At 35.5% G+C, this 21,867-nt stretch overlaps 1 protein-coding gene across 4 annotated transcripts in view; it reads right to left on the reverse strand.

Annotated features, from left to right (window-relative positions):
* Positions 1-907: 907 nt before the first annotated feature.
* The window catches only part of LOC132183959 (translocon at the outer membrane of chloroplasts 64), a 34,630-nt gene continuing 13,670 nt past the window's right edge, over positions 908-21,867 (reverse strand). For 2 of the 4 annotated variants that reach the window (XM_059597437.1, XM_059597438.1), the window contains 6 exons: positions 5,763-5,897; positions 5,349-5,549; positions 4,808-4,935; positions 4,674-4,725; positions 2,870-2,939; positions 908-1,308 (listed from right to left, as the gene is read on the reverse strand). In XM_059597437.1, coding sequence (XP_059453420.1) covers positions 1,226-1,308; positions 2,870-2,939; positions 4,674-4,725; positions 4,808-4,935; positions 5,349-5,549; positions 5,763-5,897 — 669 coding nt within the window. In that variant the 3' untranslated portion in view covers positions 908-1,225. Of the gene's footprint in view, positions 1,309-2,869; positions 2,940-4,673; positions 4,726-4,807; positions 4,936-5,348; positions 5,550-5,762; positions 5,898-8,462; positions 8,632-11,266; positions 11,412-11,948; positions 12,132-13,083; positions 13,220-15,802; positions 15,928-16,192; positions 16,346-17,063; positions 17,448-21,867 lie in introns of those variants that run through there. The other 2 variants (XM_059597436.1, XM_059597439.1) reach the window with 2 other exon arrangements.

The following is a 21,867-nucleotide window of genomic DNA, read 5'->3' on the forward strand; positions in this document are numbered from 1 at the left end:
TTTATTAACAGTTGTGGCTTTATGGAATGTAGTTATTTGTATTGATTTTCATTTCCTTAATTTGTTTTGTTTTGTTTGGATTCTAATTTCCTTGTTTTGTTTAGATTTTGATTTTCTAGATCAAATTTGGTGTATGAGAGCTGCTAGCCATTCCAACATTTTTTCCCAAATTCTATTTCCCAAATGATCTGAACCCCACATTTATTTAAGAAAAAGAAAAACAATATAAATCTATTTGAATAGACCAGATCATTTGGAAAAAAGAATTTGAGAAAAAGTGTTTGGATGTCTAATATTATACTTGGTGTATAATGGATTCTATGGGCAGTTAAGTGACATTATCCATCTGCCCGCGCGTAGATAGGAGTGAACTCCACCTCCTGCTGACGGGTGTCTAGATGGTGAAATCCGCCCTCCACCGAAGGCAAATACAGTAACAAAAAATGGCTTACCTCCTCCCATGAGGCGGTGGAGTCTTAATTTTTACTTTAAAATGAATTGAAACCAAGATCAGTTTCAACTTTCTTTCTTTACAAAAGACAGCAAATTATCAAGACTTCGATGTAAGTTGCCAACATTTTTGATTCATGTAAACCAGCAACCAGTGCTCAGCCAGTTGAATTTAATTGACTTGTCTGTAAGATAATGAATGAGAGGAAAGTCCACTAAGAACCTGTTTGGAATTGCGTTTGAGAAATAAAGCTTCTAAATAAAAAAGAGCTTATGAATAAAAGCTTCATTTTTTAGTTTTTGCCAAAAGTACGTTTAGGCCATTTTTAGGCTTTTTTTCACCCTTAAAAGCGCTTTTAATTTTTTTTACCAAACAAGTATTTTTTTTCTTCAAACGGACTTTTTGAGTGTTAAAAGCACTTTTGGGCCCCTCAAACGCAATCTCAAACAGGCCCTAAGAGCAAATTTTAAATCCATAAGAAGCTATTTGCAAGCTATACTCAACAATAACTATTAAAAGCTCACCTCAAAAATAGAAGTACAACCTGAATGCAAAAATTCAAGAAGAAACAAAATTTAACTATACTTCCACATATTACATTACACAACACAACACAACAAAATGCTTTTCAGACCTCTGAAAAAGGGGAAAGGTTTTTCTTTTTCTTTTTCTTTTCTGGTAAAGAGGACCTCAAAAAATGTATCATCCATGAGATTGATGACCCCAAAGGGTCCGAGGGTTTGCGCGATGAGAGCTTGCTTAAACTTGAATAACCTACTGAAATAGCTTCCTTAATCTTTCAACAGATTGTGATGCTCTTTTATTGGTTGGCTCAAGTACAAGCGCATATCTAAAATCTGCAGGTTAAAAATGTCATCAACCAAATGATTGAAGTAATGAAACCAATTAAAAACTTGAGATGTGCCATAGAACTAAGCCCAGGTTAATACCCTTTGGCTCATTGTTATTCACCCTAGTTCTTAGCAATTCAATAAAATAAGTCCTCATTGAAAATAGCAGGAGGAAGCACATTGGTTTCTCTAACAGTCATTTTGAACCTTCACCATTCAATTTTTTTAGAGCACCTGAAGGAGAAATATCGAGAAAGGAGAAAAAATCTCCATATGGTTTTTATCAACTTAGAGGGAGCATATAATAAGAGGCCCTAGAGAGGTAATGTGGTAGATTCTGGAAAAGAAAAGAATCGATTTAAAGTGTACTACCTGATAAAGGGTATGCAAAATGGAACTGTAACCAGATTGAGAATGTGTAAAGCGAATTTCCCATCACAATGGGTTTACATTAAGAATCATAATTAAATCCATTTCTCTTTGTATTGGTTATGGAAGAACTTACTAGATCAATTCAAGATGTGCTCCCTTGGTGAATGCTTTTGTTAATGATATTTTATTGATGAGACAGGGGGAGTTCATTCCAAGTTTGAAGCTTGGAGGAATGTTTAGAATCTAGAGGTTTTAGATTAAGTAGGCTTCAAACTGACTATTTGCAGTGCAAGTTTAGTAAAAATAGAAAACAGAGACGGGGACAGTAAAACTTGATTGTCTAGAGACACCAAACAGTGATTACTTTTGGTATCTTGGATCAATAATTCACAATGAGGGAGATATTGATTGAGGAGGATGTTGCTCGTAGCAAGAGTAGGGAAGATGAAACGAAGAAGTGTTCTGAGGGTACTGTGTGATTGTAAAACACCTACTAGGTTAAAGAGAAAATTCTATAAGACTGCTATAAGACCAACAATGCTCAATGATACAAGATGTTGGACTGTTAAGAAGCAACACACGTTCACTAAATGAGAATAACCGAAATGAGGATGTTAAGATGGATGAATAGGAATACTAAAAGTCCGTTAAAAGGTAAAGGTGCCCAATAAAGGAAAGAAGATAAAGGACAATTGCTTATAAGGTTTTATCATGTATAGTGGGGATCAATCAATGAACCAGTAAGAAAGAGATCCAGTTGAGGAAGTAAAACAAGGTATAGGGATTCCCCCCTTAGCCCTCTTCCCCTTTGTATTGCTTAGGAAAAAAAAAAAAGGAATGGGGATGATCATAATAATATGTATAAAATTAATGAAGAATATGATAAGTAGGGAGATGATATAGAATATGAATTTACACAGGATAGAATAGTGGAAAAGGATACATATGGCTGACCCTGATTAGTTGATGATCCAAAATCGACCCCAATCTAAATGGGATCAAGGTTTAGTTTGGTTGAGTTGAGTTGAATATCATTCTCCAACTAAAGATTATTTTGTACGAAGTATTATGATTTCATAAATATGCCATCAACAACCACTTAGCATTGTTCACATTGTTAATAGCTAATGTAAAAATGATAAGACATTAATCTGCTACAACCTATTCAAGAAACACAAAAAAAATTGTAATTTACCTTCAATTGCTTCCTTATAATAGCCAAGCATCTCCCTTGCTGTGGCTCTACGTAAATAGGCCTTTACATTCTGAAGAAAAGGCAGAAAACAAATGCAGTAATATACCAAAATCATTTTTGAAAAAAAAAAAAACACACAGAAAATGGAAAATTTCAAGTAGATTCAAGCATATCATGTATTCTAAAATGACCTACCCTAACATTCAAGGGTTCTTTGTGTTTTGATTTTAAAAGAGTTTTTTCTCCGATAGAAAGCCAAGAAGTGTTTTCAGTTGGGTACACATTTGAAAAGTATTGTTTGCGGGGTCCTCAAAAGAAAATTGTTTGGCAAACTTCATGAAAAGTGTGTTTTAATGTTTTTCAAAAGCAAAAAATCTGAGAAGAATTTCAAAAACAAACAAAACAAAAAAGCAAAAAATAAGGGTGGTATGAAGTAGGGGTAAAATTTAAAACCGCCTAACCGCAACCGCTAACCGCTATAACCGTTAACCGCTTAACCGTCTAACCGCTTTCAAAGCGGTTAATAAAAACCGCTAACCGCCTAGGCGGTTGCGGTTAGCGGTTAGTGGGTTTTGGAAATCCGCTAACCGCTAACCGTTACCCGCTAACCGCTTTTTTAAAAATATAATATATATTTATATTTTATATATATATATATATATATATATATAATAACAATAAGTCATGAGTTTATGAACTTTTTTTTTTTGATTGAAATGGGCCTCAAGCTTCAAGTTTAACCATGTTGGTTTTTTTGGTTGCTTGTGAGTTTATGAATTTGTTTGTGTTTTATTTTATTTCTATGTGTGAGTTTATGAACTTGCTTGTGAGTTTATGTATAAGACTACAAGTGAAGTGATGATTTTGTTGTAATTTTATTTGTATATTATATGATGTGTAGATTTGTAGAAGGTGGCCAACAAGATTTTGGTATATAGCAATTTTTAATGCTAAAATGGCCATGAAAAGGGAAAAAACAAATGTTTAAAATGAGAAAAAAAATGTTTAAAGTGAGCCCAAAACCAGCCCAAACCCGGTCCAAACCCGGCCCAAAATCGGTCCAAAGAAAAAAGCCCAAAAAAAGCGGTTAGAAAAAAAGCGGTTATTCCAAAGCGGTTAACCGCTAACCGGGCGGTTAACCGCTACCCGGTTAGCGGAGGCGGTTAGTAAAATTTACTAACCGCCTAGGCGGTTGCGGTTAGCGGTTTTAGCCACTAACCGCTAACCGCAACCGCTATTTCACCCCTAGTATGAAGACTCTGAACAAAGAGAGAGAGAGAGAGAGAGAGAGAGAGAAACAAAAAACCTCACGAGCGGCCACACAGGCATCCTTTTCTGGTTCGGAGGGTTGCGTGCACATCCTTGCCCTATCGCCACCACCCCTAACTTGCACGGCCACTCCTGACGTGTTAGGATGGCCACACAGCCACTTCTATCTGGTAGGGGCGGCCGTGCAGCCACCCCTTCCCGTGGGGTTGGTCGTGTGGCCGTGACTCATTTTTTTGAAAAGTGTTTCAGGTTGTAACTATTTCATGAAAAGTGTGTTGTATTTGAAAAGAGAAGTGTTTTTGGAATGTTTAGCAAACATAGCCAGGAGTTTTATAAAATGACATCATTTTTAATGATAAATCAGTCAATGACACACACACCTACAACTTTAGCACTAAACTACAAATGCCACACCACATTAGGTATACACCATTGTTGGATAGCTGGCAGCGGCATGATCACTGGTTACTTGTTAAAAAAGAAAATATAGCACAAAACAATCACACAAAACTGTTTTCAGGGAGAAAGAAGTCACCTTTTTATCAAGATTGATAGCTTGAGTACAATCTGCCTCAGCTTGGAGGTAACTGTATGGGCAAAAAGAAATTGGTCAAGCACATTTAATAAGACATTGATTGAGGAGTTCAACTCCCAATAATATAGTATTACCTCCCCAGTTCCAGATATGCTAAAGCCCTGTTACTATAATAGGTTGCATTAGTACCACTAAGTTTGATAGCTTCTGTATAAAACCCAATAGCCTTCTGCCACTGTTTATCTTTGAATGCTTGGTTGCCCTAATTCATAGAACCCAATAACACATAAGATTTAGAAGAAGTAAATGCACAAAGTAAATTAAGAGAGAGACAGAGAGAGAGAGAGGCATATATAATGAGTATTAAGAAAAGAATTAGGGCACAAAACCCCTAGGATTGAAGATGGTATCCATTCAAGGGTTTGAGAGCCAGTTCATTTATAACACTAACTAGCATATCAAATTCAGGTCAAATTGTACAAGTATATTAAGATCAACTCCAAAGAGCTGGACGCTTCTATATATTTGGTTAAGTTAAAAAGTAATCATCATTATGTTGGAGAGATTAACAAGAAAATGTCCTAGATAGGGTCAAGTGGCATTAAAGGATCCATGTAGCAGGCATAATTAGATCATATTAAAGCTTAGTTAAGTTGAGTTAATATCATTATTTGCCTTTTCCTTAGCAATCTCAGCAGACTGCTCCTTGCTGACAGCATTTTTTGAAACTTTGGATTTGGCAGCAATATCAGCCTGCTCCTGGAGAGACGTATACATGGTCTGCACTGTATCTAGTAAAAAGCGATCACCACCATGCCTGGCAATGAAGGACACTGAAAGGGGACACTTGTTGTGAAATCCCAGAGGTATTGTGACCTGAAACGAGACATCAAGAGGACACAGATGATATTTAAGCAGTACAAACCAGTATATAGGAAACTTTTTTTTTTTATAAGTATAAGAGATATCAATTAGTATATAGGAAAAATCTTAAAAACAGCAAGCAAGCAGTTTTCAATGCTAAAGATTCAAGAGATCGGAAAATTTTATTAAACCTTGTTTGTGCGTGTGTGTGAGAGAGAGAGTCACCTGACAGCAACCTGATACGCTAGCAACACTTAACAAATTGCATGCACGGCTCTGGTACTCCTCTGATAGGATCTCCTTCCCACCAAGTTTTGGAGGAGGATCAGCAATGGTAGGGATCACCAGAATTCCATCATCCTAAAGAAATAATCAAATGTAAACACAAGTACAGTTAAAAAGTGATCCTGGAAAAGCAAATTACAAGAAAGGTGCCACCAAAATAATAGGGAAAAATAAAAAATTAATCCTTGTGATTTACTTGATTTACAATTAAGTCCTTGTGATATCAAAATGAACTCAAAGGTCCCCGAAGTATGCCAAAAAAATAATTTAGTCCCTACAGTCAAATTCTGTTTACTAATTTAACCGATTCTGTTAGTGTGACACTGACTTAAATATGACAAGTATCACAATTTTATTGGTTCTAATGTTTCATGTTATCATAATATATTAAGTCAGTGAACGAAATTTGACCGTAAGGACTAAATTATTTTTTTGGCATACCTTAGGGACCTTTGAGTTCATTTTGATACTACAAGGAGTTAATTGTAAATCAAGTAAACCACAAGGACTGATTTTGCATTTTTCCCAAAATAATATGCCAATTAATTACAGAAAGAAAATGGAAAAACAAGATAGGAAAAAGTACACATACCCCGTCAAACTACCACCATATTGTCAATGTCCTCCCCAAACTATCAATTGTGTCAATGTCCCCCCTAAATTACCAAAAGATGACAATGCGCCCCCTAATGACGAAACTATTCTTACTAAAATTAAAAATTAAAAATAAAAATAAAAACACACACACACACATAGTACATACCCTAGGGTAGCTGATCCATCCCCAACACTTGAGGGCGGCCTAGCCACCCCCTAGGGAGTGGATCGGCCACCTCTGAAACTAATGAGGGTGGTCGAGCCCACCCCCGTCTATTTGGAACGGCTAGGATGGCTCTGCCACCCTTAGGAGTGGCTTTCGAACTACCATTTTTTTTTTCAATTTTTGGTTTTTATTTTTTATTTTTATTTTTTTCCCGAATTTATAAGGGTATTTTTGTCTTATTAAAAAAAATTAGGATTATCTTTATCTTTTTGTTGGCCTTGGAGGACATTGACAATATTACAAAGATATTGAGGAGGACATTAACAATAAGATAGTAGTTTGAGAGAATATGTGTACTCTTCCCAAAAATAGTTAACATTGGCCTATACAACCTAGCCCTGAAACATGTACAATAGGCTCCCATATTTTTTTATAGCAAATGTTAAAAGTAAAAAAATTTCTCCGGTACACATATTACAAAGATAAGAGATGCAACTTATAAAATACAATCCCTCTACAAAAGAATTAAAGAGCAGATTTAATGCACTTGAGGAACTGGTACAAGAAAAATATTGCAATTGGAAGCAAACACAGTGTTAGAGTCATGGAAGTTTACAGGAAAGATCATAACCATAATAATGACATCAATAATAAGGAGCGAAGGGGGTAAACCAAGAGTGACATGTAAGCTAATGCATGCATGGTGACCAGGACTATTTTGACATGCTCTCTACAAGAGGTGGCGAGTACATCAGATAGTAGGCTGAAAAGGGGTAACTCTATTACATGACAAATACATCATTTCCTACATGGTGTAATCCATAATTCGTTTATGCATATGCCCCATTTCTTTACTTTTATATTCTTCTTCATTTTCTTATTTTTAATTCTCATTTCTCCTCCTTCAAAAACATATGAAATATAAGGGTCGACACCTAGCAAGTTCGTAACAGCCAGTTATTTTGTTTGAGTGGGTCAACTGTGTTACAATACACAAGACATGTATCTTCCACTTCAACTGGGGCAAAACCAATCAGCCCCAGAAGTATGAGGCTAATACAAAAACCAGCTTTATTCTTCTTTAGTATGAACAGCAAGAGGGAGAGATAGGGAAAGGTGTTACCCTGTGTCTCTTGGATGGGACTGGAGATAGTGAGGTTGGAGAGGTGGCGAATTTGGTTACTCCGAGATTGTACAATGTGCAAATGAGATCACTCCTATTGTGGGGATCTCATATGTGGGTCATGAGAAACAGATCTTGGCTCTCTCGACAATTCTTGAAGAGGAACACTGTCATGAGGTTTGGCTACTCCTTGTAAACGAGGTACAAAAGGTAGTAGGGAGCTCAAAAATTTGAAATGCTCCATAAGCTTTGATGCAAGAGATGATTGCTCTAGCCATGGTAAAGGCAAGAGAGTTCTTTTAGTGTTCTGTTGAAGCCTAGGTTATGCTCCTGGTTCGTGAGAAGGTTGAATGAGGGGAAGAATTGAGCTTTGCGCAGTGTGCAGTTTATGGGGGTGTCATCATAAAGGTGGTGGAAAGTGGGTGGGGGATTTCTTCTAGGTTGTATCCTGTAGTTCCTTGTAGTTTTCTCCTTCTGGGCTATTGCGGGTCTCTTTGGCTGGGTTTTCCTTATTCTTTTTGCTTCTTCTGTCTAGGTATTCCTTTTGTATACTTTATGTGTACTTAGGGGCACTTACGCTTTTAATGATATTTGTTGATTTCTTTAAAAATAAAAAATAAAATAAGAAGCAATACAAATTGGAACTTCATATACAGATGTAGAAAGTTGCTACACATTTTAAATTCTTTGTGGCATGTACAACTTGAATCCAAGACCAAAACAAATATAAGTTACACTTACATATAATCATTACCTTTAAAAGAGAGGAGATAGCTGTACGCATTTCATCCCTGATTGCTTTGTATTTTTCAATATCTGTATCTTCTGTGTCCAGTGTTTCGTATATTTGTGCCGAGATAGCAGGATCTAAAACAGGCTTTGCCAAGCTAATCCATTCCCCATGATTATGTTTGAACTCATGTCTGCATTGAAAAGGTCATCATGAACCTCAATTAACACATTGTCCAGGGAAAAAGTACCAACATAAAGAAAATGAATAAATTCAATCACCTGCACCTTCTTATACACAGAAAATCATGCATGATCAGAGTGAAAAGAAGCCAACAAAGACCAATATCCTATGCTGGATTAAATACCAAGACCAGAATATTTGATTGGTGAATTTTATTAACAAATTTTTATTTTCTTCATGAAGAACAAGTGGATCAGAGGACAGACCAGAGTGGCCATAATAGCTGCATCTTTTCTCATTAGTCACATCAAACTTAGTTGCCAACAAGGGCGAAAAAGGCACAGCAAACAATTGGCATTAGCAACTACCTCATATTCAACTTCCACATTTGATAATTGATGGAGGACACTGCAAGCTGTCTTTGAAGACCTACAAAGGCACGCAAAAGGGCTAGTTGAAAAGCCCACTCATGATTTGCCATACATGCCAATGCCAATTGAGAGCCTGAATAGCCTTGTTTAGTTGATTAAGACTCTTATGCTGTTATATTTTATATCAATTTTCTTTAATTTTGTCAGTTAAGGATTTTGCTGAAATTTCAGAATTGATGGACATGGACTCTGCAATAATGGCGCCACGTGTCACACTATGGATCAGCTCATGTTATTGGGCATTTTTTCCAAGTACTGATTCATGTTGCTCTCTCTTTGGTGTTATTGGGCTTCTATTTGTTGTTTTGAGTAGTTTCATTTCAGGATTAAAAAGGTCTATCAACTCCAAGTCCTCTACTGTTAGGGATCTAATCTTACAAATATGGATGTAACTCTTCTCATTTAGTGGAACATGTTTTATGAGAATTTCCAGCCATTGGGCTCTTTTTTGAAGTAATGGTTTTGTGTTATTGGGTTTCTATTGTGATTTTGAGTAAATTTTATTTCAGGATTCATGGAAAAGATCTAATCTTACAAATATGGATGTAACTCTTCTAATTTAGTGGAAAACGTTTTAAGAGAATTTCCAGCTATTGAGCTCTTTTTCAAAAATTATTTGATGCAACCAAACCCTAGGCGTGATGGCTACAGGAAAGTAGGTTTGACAACTCTTATTCTTCTCCGACTATTTGATTTTCTGCAACTTATCCAACCATTCAAACATTGAGATTAGACAGTGATTACTGACTCTTAAAGCCCTAAATCCCCAGGATTTTTGTTGTTTAATAAGTAATCAAAATATTATTAAAAGTGCAAAAGGCGCAACTCAGGCAGGGGCGGAACCACATGCCCTCATAATCCTTTCAAAATCAGAATTTTAACCCAATCTTTTTTATTTTTTAGTTTTACCCTCCCAAACTCCAAATGCTAGTTCCGCCCCTAAACTCAGGTTTACAAGAAGTATACAAAAGAAACACCTAGCTAGAAAGAGAAAATGATAAAAAAAAAAAAACCATGAAAACCAAGAAAATAAGGAAGGTCTGAAGCATTTGTCCAAAAGTAAAATAACAAGAAAATCATTAAAAGTTATCTCCAATACCAATAGAGCTAAAAATTCAACTGCCCAAGTATAAAGAAAATGAAAAAATGACTTCAATTCCACTACCATCCTCTCGCAATCCTCAAAACATCTATCATTTCTTTCCCACTAAAGTCATGACAGCCCCATCCTCCACACTGCTTTACTCTAAGGTCTGCCATATAACCCTCTCCAACAAGCAACGAAGTCCACTACTCATCTAGATATAACCCAAGACAACTCAACTCGACTCCACAAGGCAATAACAACCTCACAATGAAAAAGAAGATGATTCACAGACTCCCTACGTTTCCTACAGATACAGCACCAATCAACCACAATGGCATGCCACTTCCTTAAGCTATCCATGCTGAGGGATCTTCCCTACAACTAATGACCAAGTAATAAAAGGCCACTCTCGAGGGCACCTTGCACCGAAGTGAGTGCCATCACAAGGAATAAGGGCGTTGTAGAAAGATCTGCTAAATGCTTCCTTAATTTATGTCTCCCTACTAAATGCTTCCTACAAGCTTATTGTAATATTTACTGAGCACTTACTATATCTCTCTTTTAAGATCCATTGTGTCTGCTGATAATTATTTTCTCCTGTAATTTGTTTTGTGTCAAGAGAATTAGCTTTTCCCTTGCACATTAAGTCAGAAAAACAGTGGTGCATGCATCCATGCCCACAGTTAACCCTCTCTCTCTCGAAGAGGGCAAAAGATGAAAAACAATCTATATCCACCACTAACCTACAGTATAGAGCTCCCAAAAAAACTAGGCCTTAAGAAAGCTTTAGAACAAATGGGAAAAAGAAAGAGCAAAGAAAAGAGTTGCACAAAGATGCCATTACAAACAGCAATGTACAAAAAGTGATATGCTACAGTAAAAGAAATAATTAATTTGTTTTTTTATAAGTAATGTTGTATACATCAAAAATGGTTGAGGGGCGCAACCCTAGTACATAGAAAGTATACAAGAGGACGCCTAAGTAGAAGGAGAAAAAAGAACAAGATAGTCAGTAAAGCTAATCACTAAGGGAAGAAATAATTAACTTCGAGTTAATTACTTTTCATACTTTAAAGTCTTTCTCATCTTTGCTTTAAGGTAATAAAACAATAAAGAAGCAAGCTCACCTTTGAAGAGACTGCATAACATTCGCAAGCAATCTTGTTGAGAAAGTTTTCAGCTCACCATTTGATTTCTTGCTATGCAAAGCTTTCAAGCTTGGAGCTTTAGACCTGAGATAGTCCTCAACATTTTCATGCTTCAATACTTGTCCTGAGGAAGTTTATGGTGCAATTTAGAGAAATTCCAGAACATAAAGTAAAACATACATGCATGCTGCCCAAAACCAACTTGGTACGTTCTTACCTCAACTTTTTTAGAACAGGTCTGAGTCAAATAGCAATGATTCAAAGCACTTCTTTTTACACTATTTCGTAAACCAAAGGACTCAAAATGATATTTGTAAACTTCTGTTTGTTATAATGTTAATTATATGATTAAATTCACATGCAAAATAATTAGTACTTAACAAGGTCTTAGAATAGAGGTCCTAAGTTCGAATCTTGACTCCACATTATACCTCTCATTTAAGTTATGTATTGAACTCCACTTAATGAGGGAAAGTCGGAACTTATATATGAGGGGATGCATTCAAATATTAATTAGATGATTAAATTCAAACTTTCTTACCATTTTAAGCTTTTGGGTTAACAGTATTAGCATTGAGAACAATAATCCAGCAACAACGACAATAAGGATAAAAATAACATAAGTATAACTTTTTGCTTAGGGACACAGAAATTGGCATACTTCCAAAAAGCTTCTCGGTGGATTTGATGACCACTTGTGCAACTCTGTCAACAGGAATCTTTAAGAGTTGAAAGCAATCATCAGCAATTATAATTTGTCTAGGACTGCGTTGAATGGCATATGGAAGTTGCAGCAGGACATGGCCAACACGACGTAAAATATTGGGATCCTTGGCGAACCATCCTGCCAAAGTGATTGCACAGGTTCATTAAAACCCAGTTATATAAGCGCCCTAGACAGCATATTGATGGCTTTCTAACTGTAGAAATCAATCTTCTAACCAATGACCGATCCAAAAGAAAGGAAAAGGACAACAAATGCAAAAAGCAATCATGCCATCCAGACAAGACAAGGTCAACCAAATCACATGTAATGACTCAGTAATCACTATCTAGTATCTACAAAAACTTCTAACAATCTACTTTAAACTATGATTTAAAATAGTATAACTGAAAAGGATGCAGCATTATCTGCATTTCAGTGAAGCTAGTTGCACGTGCACACAGAGAAAATGATATTCACATGACAATGGGCAAAGTTGACATGCAGAACTTTAGTCTCCACCTACAATCAAAGGTTGGTTACAGCAGAAGTAGAATTAATCAGTTCTTGGCATTTTACAAGGGCTTACAACACAGTCCCAAACAGATGCTTCCTGTAGGTCAAATTAAACAAGGAGTGGTACTTTGGAAATTTAACTTCAGAAACATGGGTGAACAACATAAACTTCAATCTGAAAATCCTTCTCACTTTATCCTAATGCAGAATGACCTGAACAAACTGAAATTACATCCTTCTACATAGAATCTTTTCTTCAACGAGCAAAATTGCTGAAACCAAAGGGCAAGCCAGAATAGAACTACACCAAATTTTATTCCAAAGCTAAAATAACATGTTCCAAACAGTAAACTTCATACATATGTTCCACTTCTTCTCGAATAAATGTAAATAAATTATGTAAACTGCCTGAAATTATAAGAAAACTAAATGTAAAAGGGATACAAGGGCAAATTTCTTATTTCCTAAACAGAACCTCAAAAGTAGCCAGGGGGAAAAACCTGAAAGATTGACTGGGTAGTTATATATCATTATAACATATATCTTCATTAAGATACAGAGTTGTAACCACACATACCAATTGTGTCAAGGCTTGTCGAAATAGGTATAATGCCCACATGAGAAACAGCCCCATGTGAGGGTCGGAATCCTAAAATGCCACAAAATCCAGCAGGAATTCTCACGCCACCAACCGTATCAATACCTGCCACATACTGTTAGTACGAAAGGCATAATCATAAGTTAAAACAAGAAGCCTGCTCCATAAGCTAAAATATGATCGAGCATTACAAGAGTTCTATCATCAATTTTAAACACATTTTCATAGATTAAAACAATTCATAAAGAATACCAAGGGAGTAAAATTTAGCATACTCCTGTACAAAAGAGAAACACTTAATTCTATAGCTCAAAGATTAACGAGGATCAAACAATCCTATTTCCTGATCAAGACACAAAACCTTCAAATTTTAGATCCGCCAAAATTGTCAAAGCATGGAGCAAGTCAAAGCATCTATATGTTCAACACTAAGACTAAACAGCTTCCCAGTAAATTGAGTAACTTAGCATCAGTAATTGTATTGTTTCAATCAGAAGTACAGCTCTTCGTCGTTAAGTTCCATCAATGTCCCTTTTTTTTTTTTTTTTTTGATAAGTCAGTGTCCACCATTATTAACCACTAGAAAGAAATATATCTGCAGAAGCACATAAAAATTTAATTTCCAGGGCAGATACAACAAAGCTACAGCACTTATTGTCAAAGCATGGAGCAAGTCAAAGCATCTATATGTTCAACACTAAGACTAAACAGCTTCCCAGTAAATTGAGTAACTTAGCATCAGTAATTGTATCGTTTCAATCAGAAGTACAGCTCTTCGTCGTTAAGTTCCATCAATGACCCTTTTTTTTTTTTTTTTGATAAGTCAGTGTCCACCATTATTAACCACTAGAAAGAAATATCTGCAGAAGCACATAAAAATTTAATTTCCAGGGCAGATACAACAAAGCTACCACTTATTGTTTAGTATTCTATGGGGGTGCCTTACGCTTTTAATAATATCTCGATTACTTATAAAAAAATATATATTGTCTAGTATTCTTCTTCAAGCTACAAGTGAACTTCTAAATGTTGCCGACCTTATAGCAAATAGGAATAATGTTATTGTTAGCATTTGATATTTCACACTTATTTAAAGTTAGATTTTTCATTGTTTGATTTCTTTTGGATACCATCCAAAAAAAAAGAAAAGATCTTTTGAAGTCAGAACTTTTTACAGATTTCTCCTCCCCAACGTTGACTACTCTTTCCCTTGGAAGAGCATCTAGAGGTCCAAGACTCCTTTGAGAGTGGCTTTCTTTACATGGATAACTTCTTTAGGAAATTTTATTTTATTTTTTTTTTTTATGAGTAATAATCAAGTTTTATTAAAAAAGTAAGGCACCCCTACATATACTAGAAGTATACAAGCAGAAACACCTAACTAAAAAAACAAAAACGACCCACCCAAAGCCCTCACCACAAACACCCAAGGCATCCAAGACAAACCCACAGAACTATCCCACAAAACCACCCAACAGCCCTCAAAACCCACACGGAGCGCTACGACACCATAGTCTTGCCCTTCCTTCTCCGAGCGGACGCGCTAGCAAAGCCATAGACCAATTCAAGAAAGCCCTACAAAAAAACCCTCACGACACCATAAACCACCCAAAAGGAGGCTCAGCGTTGCCACCCTGGCGCCTTGCCTTTCCCTCGCCGATTGGAAGTAAATCTCCACATGTGGCACATCACAGTGATAGATTGGTATTATATGTGAAAAAAGAATGGGGAAACTCTCAATCACCTTCTTCCTCATTGTGATATTGTGAGACTCATGGAATTTGGTTTTTAGGATGTTCGGAGTAGAGTGGGTTATGCCGAGATGGGTGGTGGAACTCCTAGTGTGTTGGAAAAGAAGGTTCAGTCAGAATAATCTTAATGTTGTTTAGAATGTAATATCTTTTTGTTTAATGTGGGGGTTATGGAGAGAAAAGAATGCTCAAAGTTTCAAGGATTGCAAGAAGACAAGCCTAGATCTATAGTTTTGTTTCTTTAAATCCCTCTTCAAGTAGAACTCTGTTAACACCCTTTTTGACGCCTCTTAACTTTAATGATTTTTGTGCTCTTTTTCGTTGTTCTTGATCTTGCTGGGTGTTTTTCTTAAATGTTGCTTGTGAACTAGGGTTGCGGCCGTTGTGCTTTTAATAAATTTGCTTTACTTATAAAGCAAATTTACTTATACTTATCAACAAAAAAAAAAAAAAATTGCTTCACTTATTTTTTTTTTTTTTTTAAATGCCTAAGGAGGCAGAACACACTTTTGACTGTTCAAACATGATAAACTATACCCTTTTTTTAGCATAATTAAAATTTATGACAGCATAGACAAAAAAATTCAGTCAACTCAACCAGCTAAATACTTGTGCCACAACCTAAAAAATAAAATTTTAACACTACATAATCAACACCACATGTCTAATTCCAGCTGTAAGTATACCAAAAACAAGTGTAGTAAGTCTAGCTACACTATTTCTTTGTATTTCTTAGAAACAAGTATTATGAGACAAGACAGGAAAAGGAAATGGAAATGAAAATGATAAACACGCAAAGAATGAACCCAATTACCATAAATTACCAAACAAACAAGGTTACGCCCAAAAGCCTTTTATTAATCATGTTAGCATTGACAATTACGAGCCAAGACTAATAAAATTCAAGGGAAGGAAGGTAAGCTGTTGAACGCTAATAAGAAGCTCACCCAATGAGAAGTCAACAAGATTAGCAGCCACAGCCACAGCAGCTCCACTAGAGGATCCACCCGGTACTCTTTCATGCACTGCAGGATTGGTAGGTGTACCATAATGCTTATTTTCTCCACTGATACTGAAAAGAAGACATACCAAAAACAATTCACCTTATTTAAATCCAAACAATAGCTAGAGTGGGAGTGATTAGAAAGGTAACTTTATTTTCTTAATTTCTTTTTCTCTCTTTCGTTTTACCAAACACATAGTGTAGTGAAAATAGGAACAAAGAAGAAACAAAGTAGATAGGAATATCTTTGTTTGCACCAAACTGTACTCCAAGAAAAATATTTAGAAGACCATTTAGATATTTATAATAGCCAGAAGGACCAGAAGGCAGATACCCATATGCTAGTTCGTCCACAACAGTTTTTCCAATGCAAGTGGCACCTCCTTCAACAAGAGCAGTAACCACAGGAGATGTCCAAGAAGCTTTGTCATGTGTCATCACCCAGTCTGGATGACCAAATCCAGTGACATGACCATCAATGTCGAATCTGGTAATTATAATAAATGGTTAATTCAGTTTAAAATCCAAAACCAAAAATTAAAAAATTAAAAATCAGTAGTGCAAATGCATGAGTGGAAATTGAGGATTTATTGCACCTGCCAATAATAGATAACTCCTATCCGTAATCTTTAACGCTAGAAACATGGAAGTTACAAAATAGGCACACTCTCATGATATTCAAAATCACAGAGAGAGAAGCAGACAATTTCAACGAAGGTAGGTACTTTGAAACGAACCAAAATGACAAAATGACAAAATGAAACATATGAGGGCGGGGCGGGAGATTAGAAAAATATGAATTATCAACCAAATTCAATTGCCTGGCCTACTTGAAAAATCAAATAAATCGTTCACGGTTAAAATTCAAAATTTTATGTTCTCTTCACTTTCATTGGCTCAACACTCCAGCAATACATTTGACACCTCATAAGAAATCAAAGTTAAAATTTGCGTGTCACGTTATTTACTATAGTAGCCCAAAACAAAAAACCTCAAATCAACGAAGCCTACAACCATGAAAAGCAATCAAACAAACACTTCACACAATTTCTTTTCTCACTTTTTCCTTTCTCAGAAAGTCAAAAAGAGTCCGTTACTCGAGCCAACCCTTCCATACATCAAAACCCAGGACCAGCACATCTTCCTAACAAAACAGAAAAATAAAGATAGAAACAACAACAATTTTGTGATGTAAACAGGCTTACACGTCGGAGACGGCGAAGGTGAGGCCGGTGAGGGGGTAGGGAGCTTTGGGAGGAGGCGGCGGAGGAGGAGGAAGCAGCTGAAGCTTCTCGACGAAGGCGCCGAAGTCCTCTCTGATGACTTTCTTGAGCTTTCTCGTCACGAACAGAATTCCAGCCAATCCCAACCCCAGCAGCACCCACAGATTAGCCGATTGAGAGGCCATGCGTCTTGAGGTTTGGATGATATTCTCAAAACCCTAGAATTGAATTTGCGAGAGAGAGAGAAAGAGAGAGAACAAGGGTTTTAGGATGAGAGAAATGTGAGAGAGGAGAGGAGAGGAGAGGAAAGGATAATACAGTGAGAGGCGAGAGGGGGAAGAGTGCCGAGTTTTCTTGTGCGGTGACAAATGTTATTATAATATCGGCCTGTGGGCTGGGGTGGTAGCGTATGAGTATTTATATTTTGTTTCTATTTTTTTGTTTTCTGTTGAAACAAAAGATATTAGGGAAATTATATCTAAAATCCTTAGGTAAACGCGTTTTTTTTAAAAACTCCCTGAGTTTTTTTTTTTTTGAAATTTAGTCCCTGGGTTACTCGAAACTACTAGAAAACTCTCTACCGTCAATTTTTGTTAACTTCTATTAGTCTACTCAAAACTCACCGTTTTATCTGATTAAAATATTATTTTTTTTTATTAATTTAATTTAAAAAATTCAATCTTAAAAAAAAAAAAAAAAAAAATTATGTTATAAGAAGATATGATCCTTTCTTTGCCGTTTCTTCTCCATGCTTTCAACTTCATGCTTTCATGAAGTTGAAAGCATTCGAGTACTGGGAATCCTTTCTTTGCCGTTTCTTCTCCATCTTGTTGAAAGATTGATCTGCAGCTGCAGCACTCTCAGACCCACCATGACTTCTTTTTTTCTTGTTAAACTTCATACCTTTTGCCTTCCTGATATCATCATCTACTGAGATTTTTGCATATTTCCCACCGTGTTGATCTGCTCTTTTTGGCTTGCTTTTAATGCCCGACATGCTCAAAAATGGTACACCAGAAGAGAGGTCATAGTCAATCTCTTTCCTCATTTCCTTCAAGTTTTTTGGGCGTGATGAGTGCTTGGAGGTATCAGCAAGAAAACCATCACTTTTGGATGACTTGGTTTCACTGGAGCCAAATGTATCATAGAAGTCCTTGTAAGTTGATTGTTTTGATGCTTGGTTTGACCTCCACTGATCAGGTTGGGCAGCAAATCTGATGTAATAAGCCGCAGACATCAACATACAAAGATTAAGAACAATAAACTGCCAAAATTCAATTTTAGAAAACAAATGCTCGAATATCATATCAATTGTAACAGACCATCCTCCCTTCTTATAACATAATTGCCTGTGGGAACTAATAGAGATACTATCACAAACCTATGAAATTCTAAGATCATATCTTCTACAATGATTCACGGTATTATAAAAGAGAAAATGCCCAAGAGAAAATGCCCAACAGCTTACCTGTCGACCCAAACCCCCAAGGGGGTGGGTCTCGGCCACCCCTTGGGTGGAAAGGGGTGGCCCCCAAACCACCTGGGGGTGGCACTTAAACCACCCGGTGGGCCAGCCACTGCCCAGGGGCAACTGCGGCCACCCATGGGGGTTAAGGGGTGGCTGAAATTTGGCACCGCCAGCCACTGCTCAAGGCCACACCTTTTATTTTTAGATTGAATTTTTTAACTTAAATTAATAAAAAAATAATATTTTAATCAGATAAAACGGTGAGTTTTGAGTAGACTAACGGAAGTTAACAAAAATTGACGGTATGGAGTTTTCTAGTAGTTTCGAGTGACACAGGGACTAAATTTCCAAAAAAAAATACCCAGGGAGTTTTTTAAAAAAGCGCGTTTACCTAAGGATTTTAGATATAATTTCCCAAGATATTAATAAATAACATAAACACAAAAACAATTCTAAAAATACAAAAATAATTTTAACGTTAATAATTAATATTATGTTATGAATGCATTCATGCATTTTGTGAATGATCATTTAGTTTCATCTCTTGAAATTCTACACATTCATGTCATCTTTTATAATTCCTATAATATTCATGTAATACATTGTTGTACCATTTTATTTCATATTCTTTTACCTCCCATTATGATTCCATGCATATAAAATGGAGTATTGACTAGTATGTAAATCAGACAATAATAGAGAAGAATCATACATAGTTCTTGAATAACTAGTTTCACATATTGCAATCTATTTATCTTGTCTTATTATTTTCTTTGATTTTACAACACATTATCAACACGAAGCTCTAGCCAATTATTGTGTTCTTTTGATCTTCAATATCAAAAGCTATCCATGAGGTATTCTCAATTCATTGTAAGTTTCTATAACATTTAGTAATGTTATTATCTATTTTGTTAATTAACATTCTAACATATGCATATTATGATTCATGTGAGATTTATATGAACTAAAATGTTATCATACTAATGCTATGAATATGATGTCTTATAGTTTATATTTGAAAATTTTTGGTTTGCGTATGATATCACTTAATTTTAAATAATGTTTATTTATTTAATTCTTGATATATGTTTGTATAGATAATGTCAAATCTTACAAAACTTGAGTTTGTCACTCTTGACGTTTCTGGCAAAAATTACTTATATTGGATCCTTGATGCTGAGATCCATCTTGAAGCTATGAATCTTGGAAATACTATTAAGGAGGATAATCAAGCATTCCAGCAGAATCGCGCTAAAGCAATGATTTTTCTTTGTCATCATTTGCATGAATAATTAAAAATTGAGTACCTTACGGTAAAGGATCCATTGACCTTGTGGAATAATTTAAAGGAGAGACACAAGCACCAGAAGACAGTTATCCTCCCAAAAACTCATTATGATTGGATGCACCTGAGGTTGCAAGATTTTAAGAGTGTTAGTAACTATAACTCTGCACTATTTAAAATCAGCTCACAATTAAAATTGTGTGGAAAAAAAATCACTGATGTGGATATGTTAAAAAAAAACATATACCACATTCCATGCCTCGAATGTGCTCTTGCAGTAGCAATATCGAGAGTGTAATTTTACAAGATATTGTGAATTAATATCTTGTCTTATAGTGGCTGAGCAAAACAGCGACCTATTAATGAAAAATCATCAATCTCGTTCAACGGGTTCTACACCATTTTCTGAAGCAAATGGAACCTCATTTCATGGTAATAAAGGAAACAGTGGTCGTGGATGTGGTATAAAAAAAATTATAGAGGTCAAAGGGAACGTGCTCATAATTCTTACAAAACAAATGCTTCATATTACCAGAAGTAAAACCACACTGAGGCAAAACAAAATGAAAACAAAGGTTTACAGAATAAACCTACAAAGAATTATGAAGATAAATGTTACAGGTGTGATATGAAAGGACATTGGTCGCGCACCTGTCGTACGCCTAAACATTTGGTAGACCTATATCAAGCCTCCATAAAAGAAAAGTGGATTTAAATTAATTTTGTAATCACAGTAATCCTGAAAATTCTCCAGTTTTTTTGATACTCTAAATGGAGAGGGTAACACTCATCTTGATGCTTTTGATTTCTTTGTAGACTCTAACACAAATACTGATCCTCTGATTGGTGATAAATATGTCTACAACAATTAATATGTTTTCTTTATGTCTTAATCACAATATGTTTACATTGTCAAATTTAATTATATTTTGTTATTTTCTTTTTTATTAATGAAATTTTAATATATATATTGTTTATATATGGAGGTATGGGTCATATTGATGAAATGATTAATTCCAAGATGATTGGTAAAGATTTGTGTCTAGCAGACAGTTGTACAACGCACACAATTCTTAGAGATAAAAAATATTTTCAATACTTGATATTAAACAAAGCTAGTGTCAATACAATATCAGGTTCATCAAACCTAATCGAAGGCTCTGGAAGAGCAAATATCATATTGCCAAAATGAACAAAATTATGTATTGACGATGTTTTGTATTATTCTAAATCTAGAAGAAATTTAATTAGTTTTAAGGATATTCGTCTAAATGGTTATCATGTTAAAACCATTAATGAAGGTAGTGACGAATATCTTTATATTACTTCAATAATTTCGGGTCAGAAGCTCATATTGAAAAAACTGTCTGCTTTCTCTTCCGAGTTATATTATACAACAATAAGAATAATTGAATTACATGTTGTGATGCACCAGAAGTGCTATAATCCGAAGATGTTTATGCTTTGGCATGATCATCTTGGACATCCGAGAACAATTATGATGCGTCGAATAATTGATAATTCTCATGAGCATCTCTTAAAGAACCAGAAGATTATCCTTGTGCTTCATGTTCTCAATGTGAACTTGTTATCAAACCATTACTTTCTAAGGTAATTGTTGAATCTCTATCATTTTTACAAAGAATTCAAGGTGATATATGTAGGCTGATTCACCCTCCATGTGGGCCATTAAATATTTTATAATTTTAAGGAAAAATTACAGTTTACCCCCCCAAAGTTGACAGCGTTTTTCAATTCGAACACCAAAGTTTCAATTTTTGCAATCCACCCCCCCAAAGTTTCAATTTTTTGCAATTTGACCAATTATATCTAAAACTTCCCATATTGCCCCTAATTTTTATTTTTTTATTTTTATAAAAAATTAAAAATAAAATACGGCCACCCCTTGGCCATCTGGCCATTTTTGCAACTCCAAATTTAATTTTTTTCATAAAAAAAAAAAAAAAAAAAAAAAAAAATCAGGGGCAATATGAGAATTTTGGGATAATATTGGTCGAATTGAAAAAAAT

The sequence above is a fragment of the Corylus avellana genome, chromosome ca6 (assembly GCF_901000735.1).
Source record: "Corylus avellana chromosome ca6, CavTom2PMs-1.0".
NCBI classification, from domain to species: Eukaryota; Viridiplantae; Streptophyta; class Magnoliopsida; order Fagales; family Betulaceae; genus Corylus; species Corylus avellana.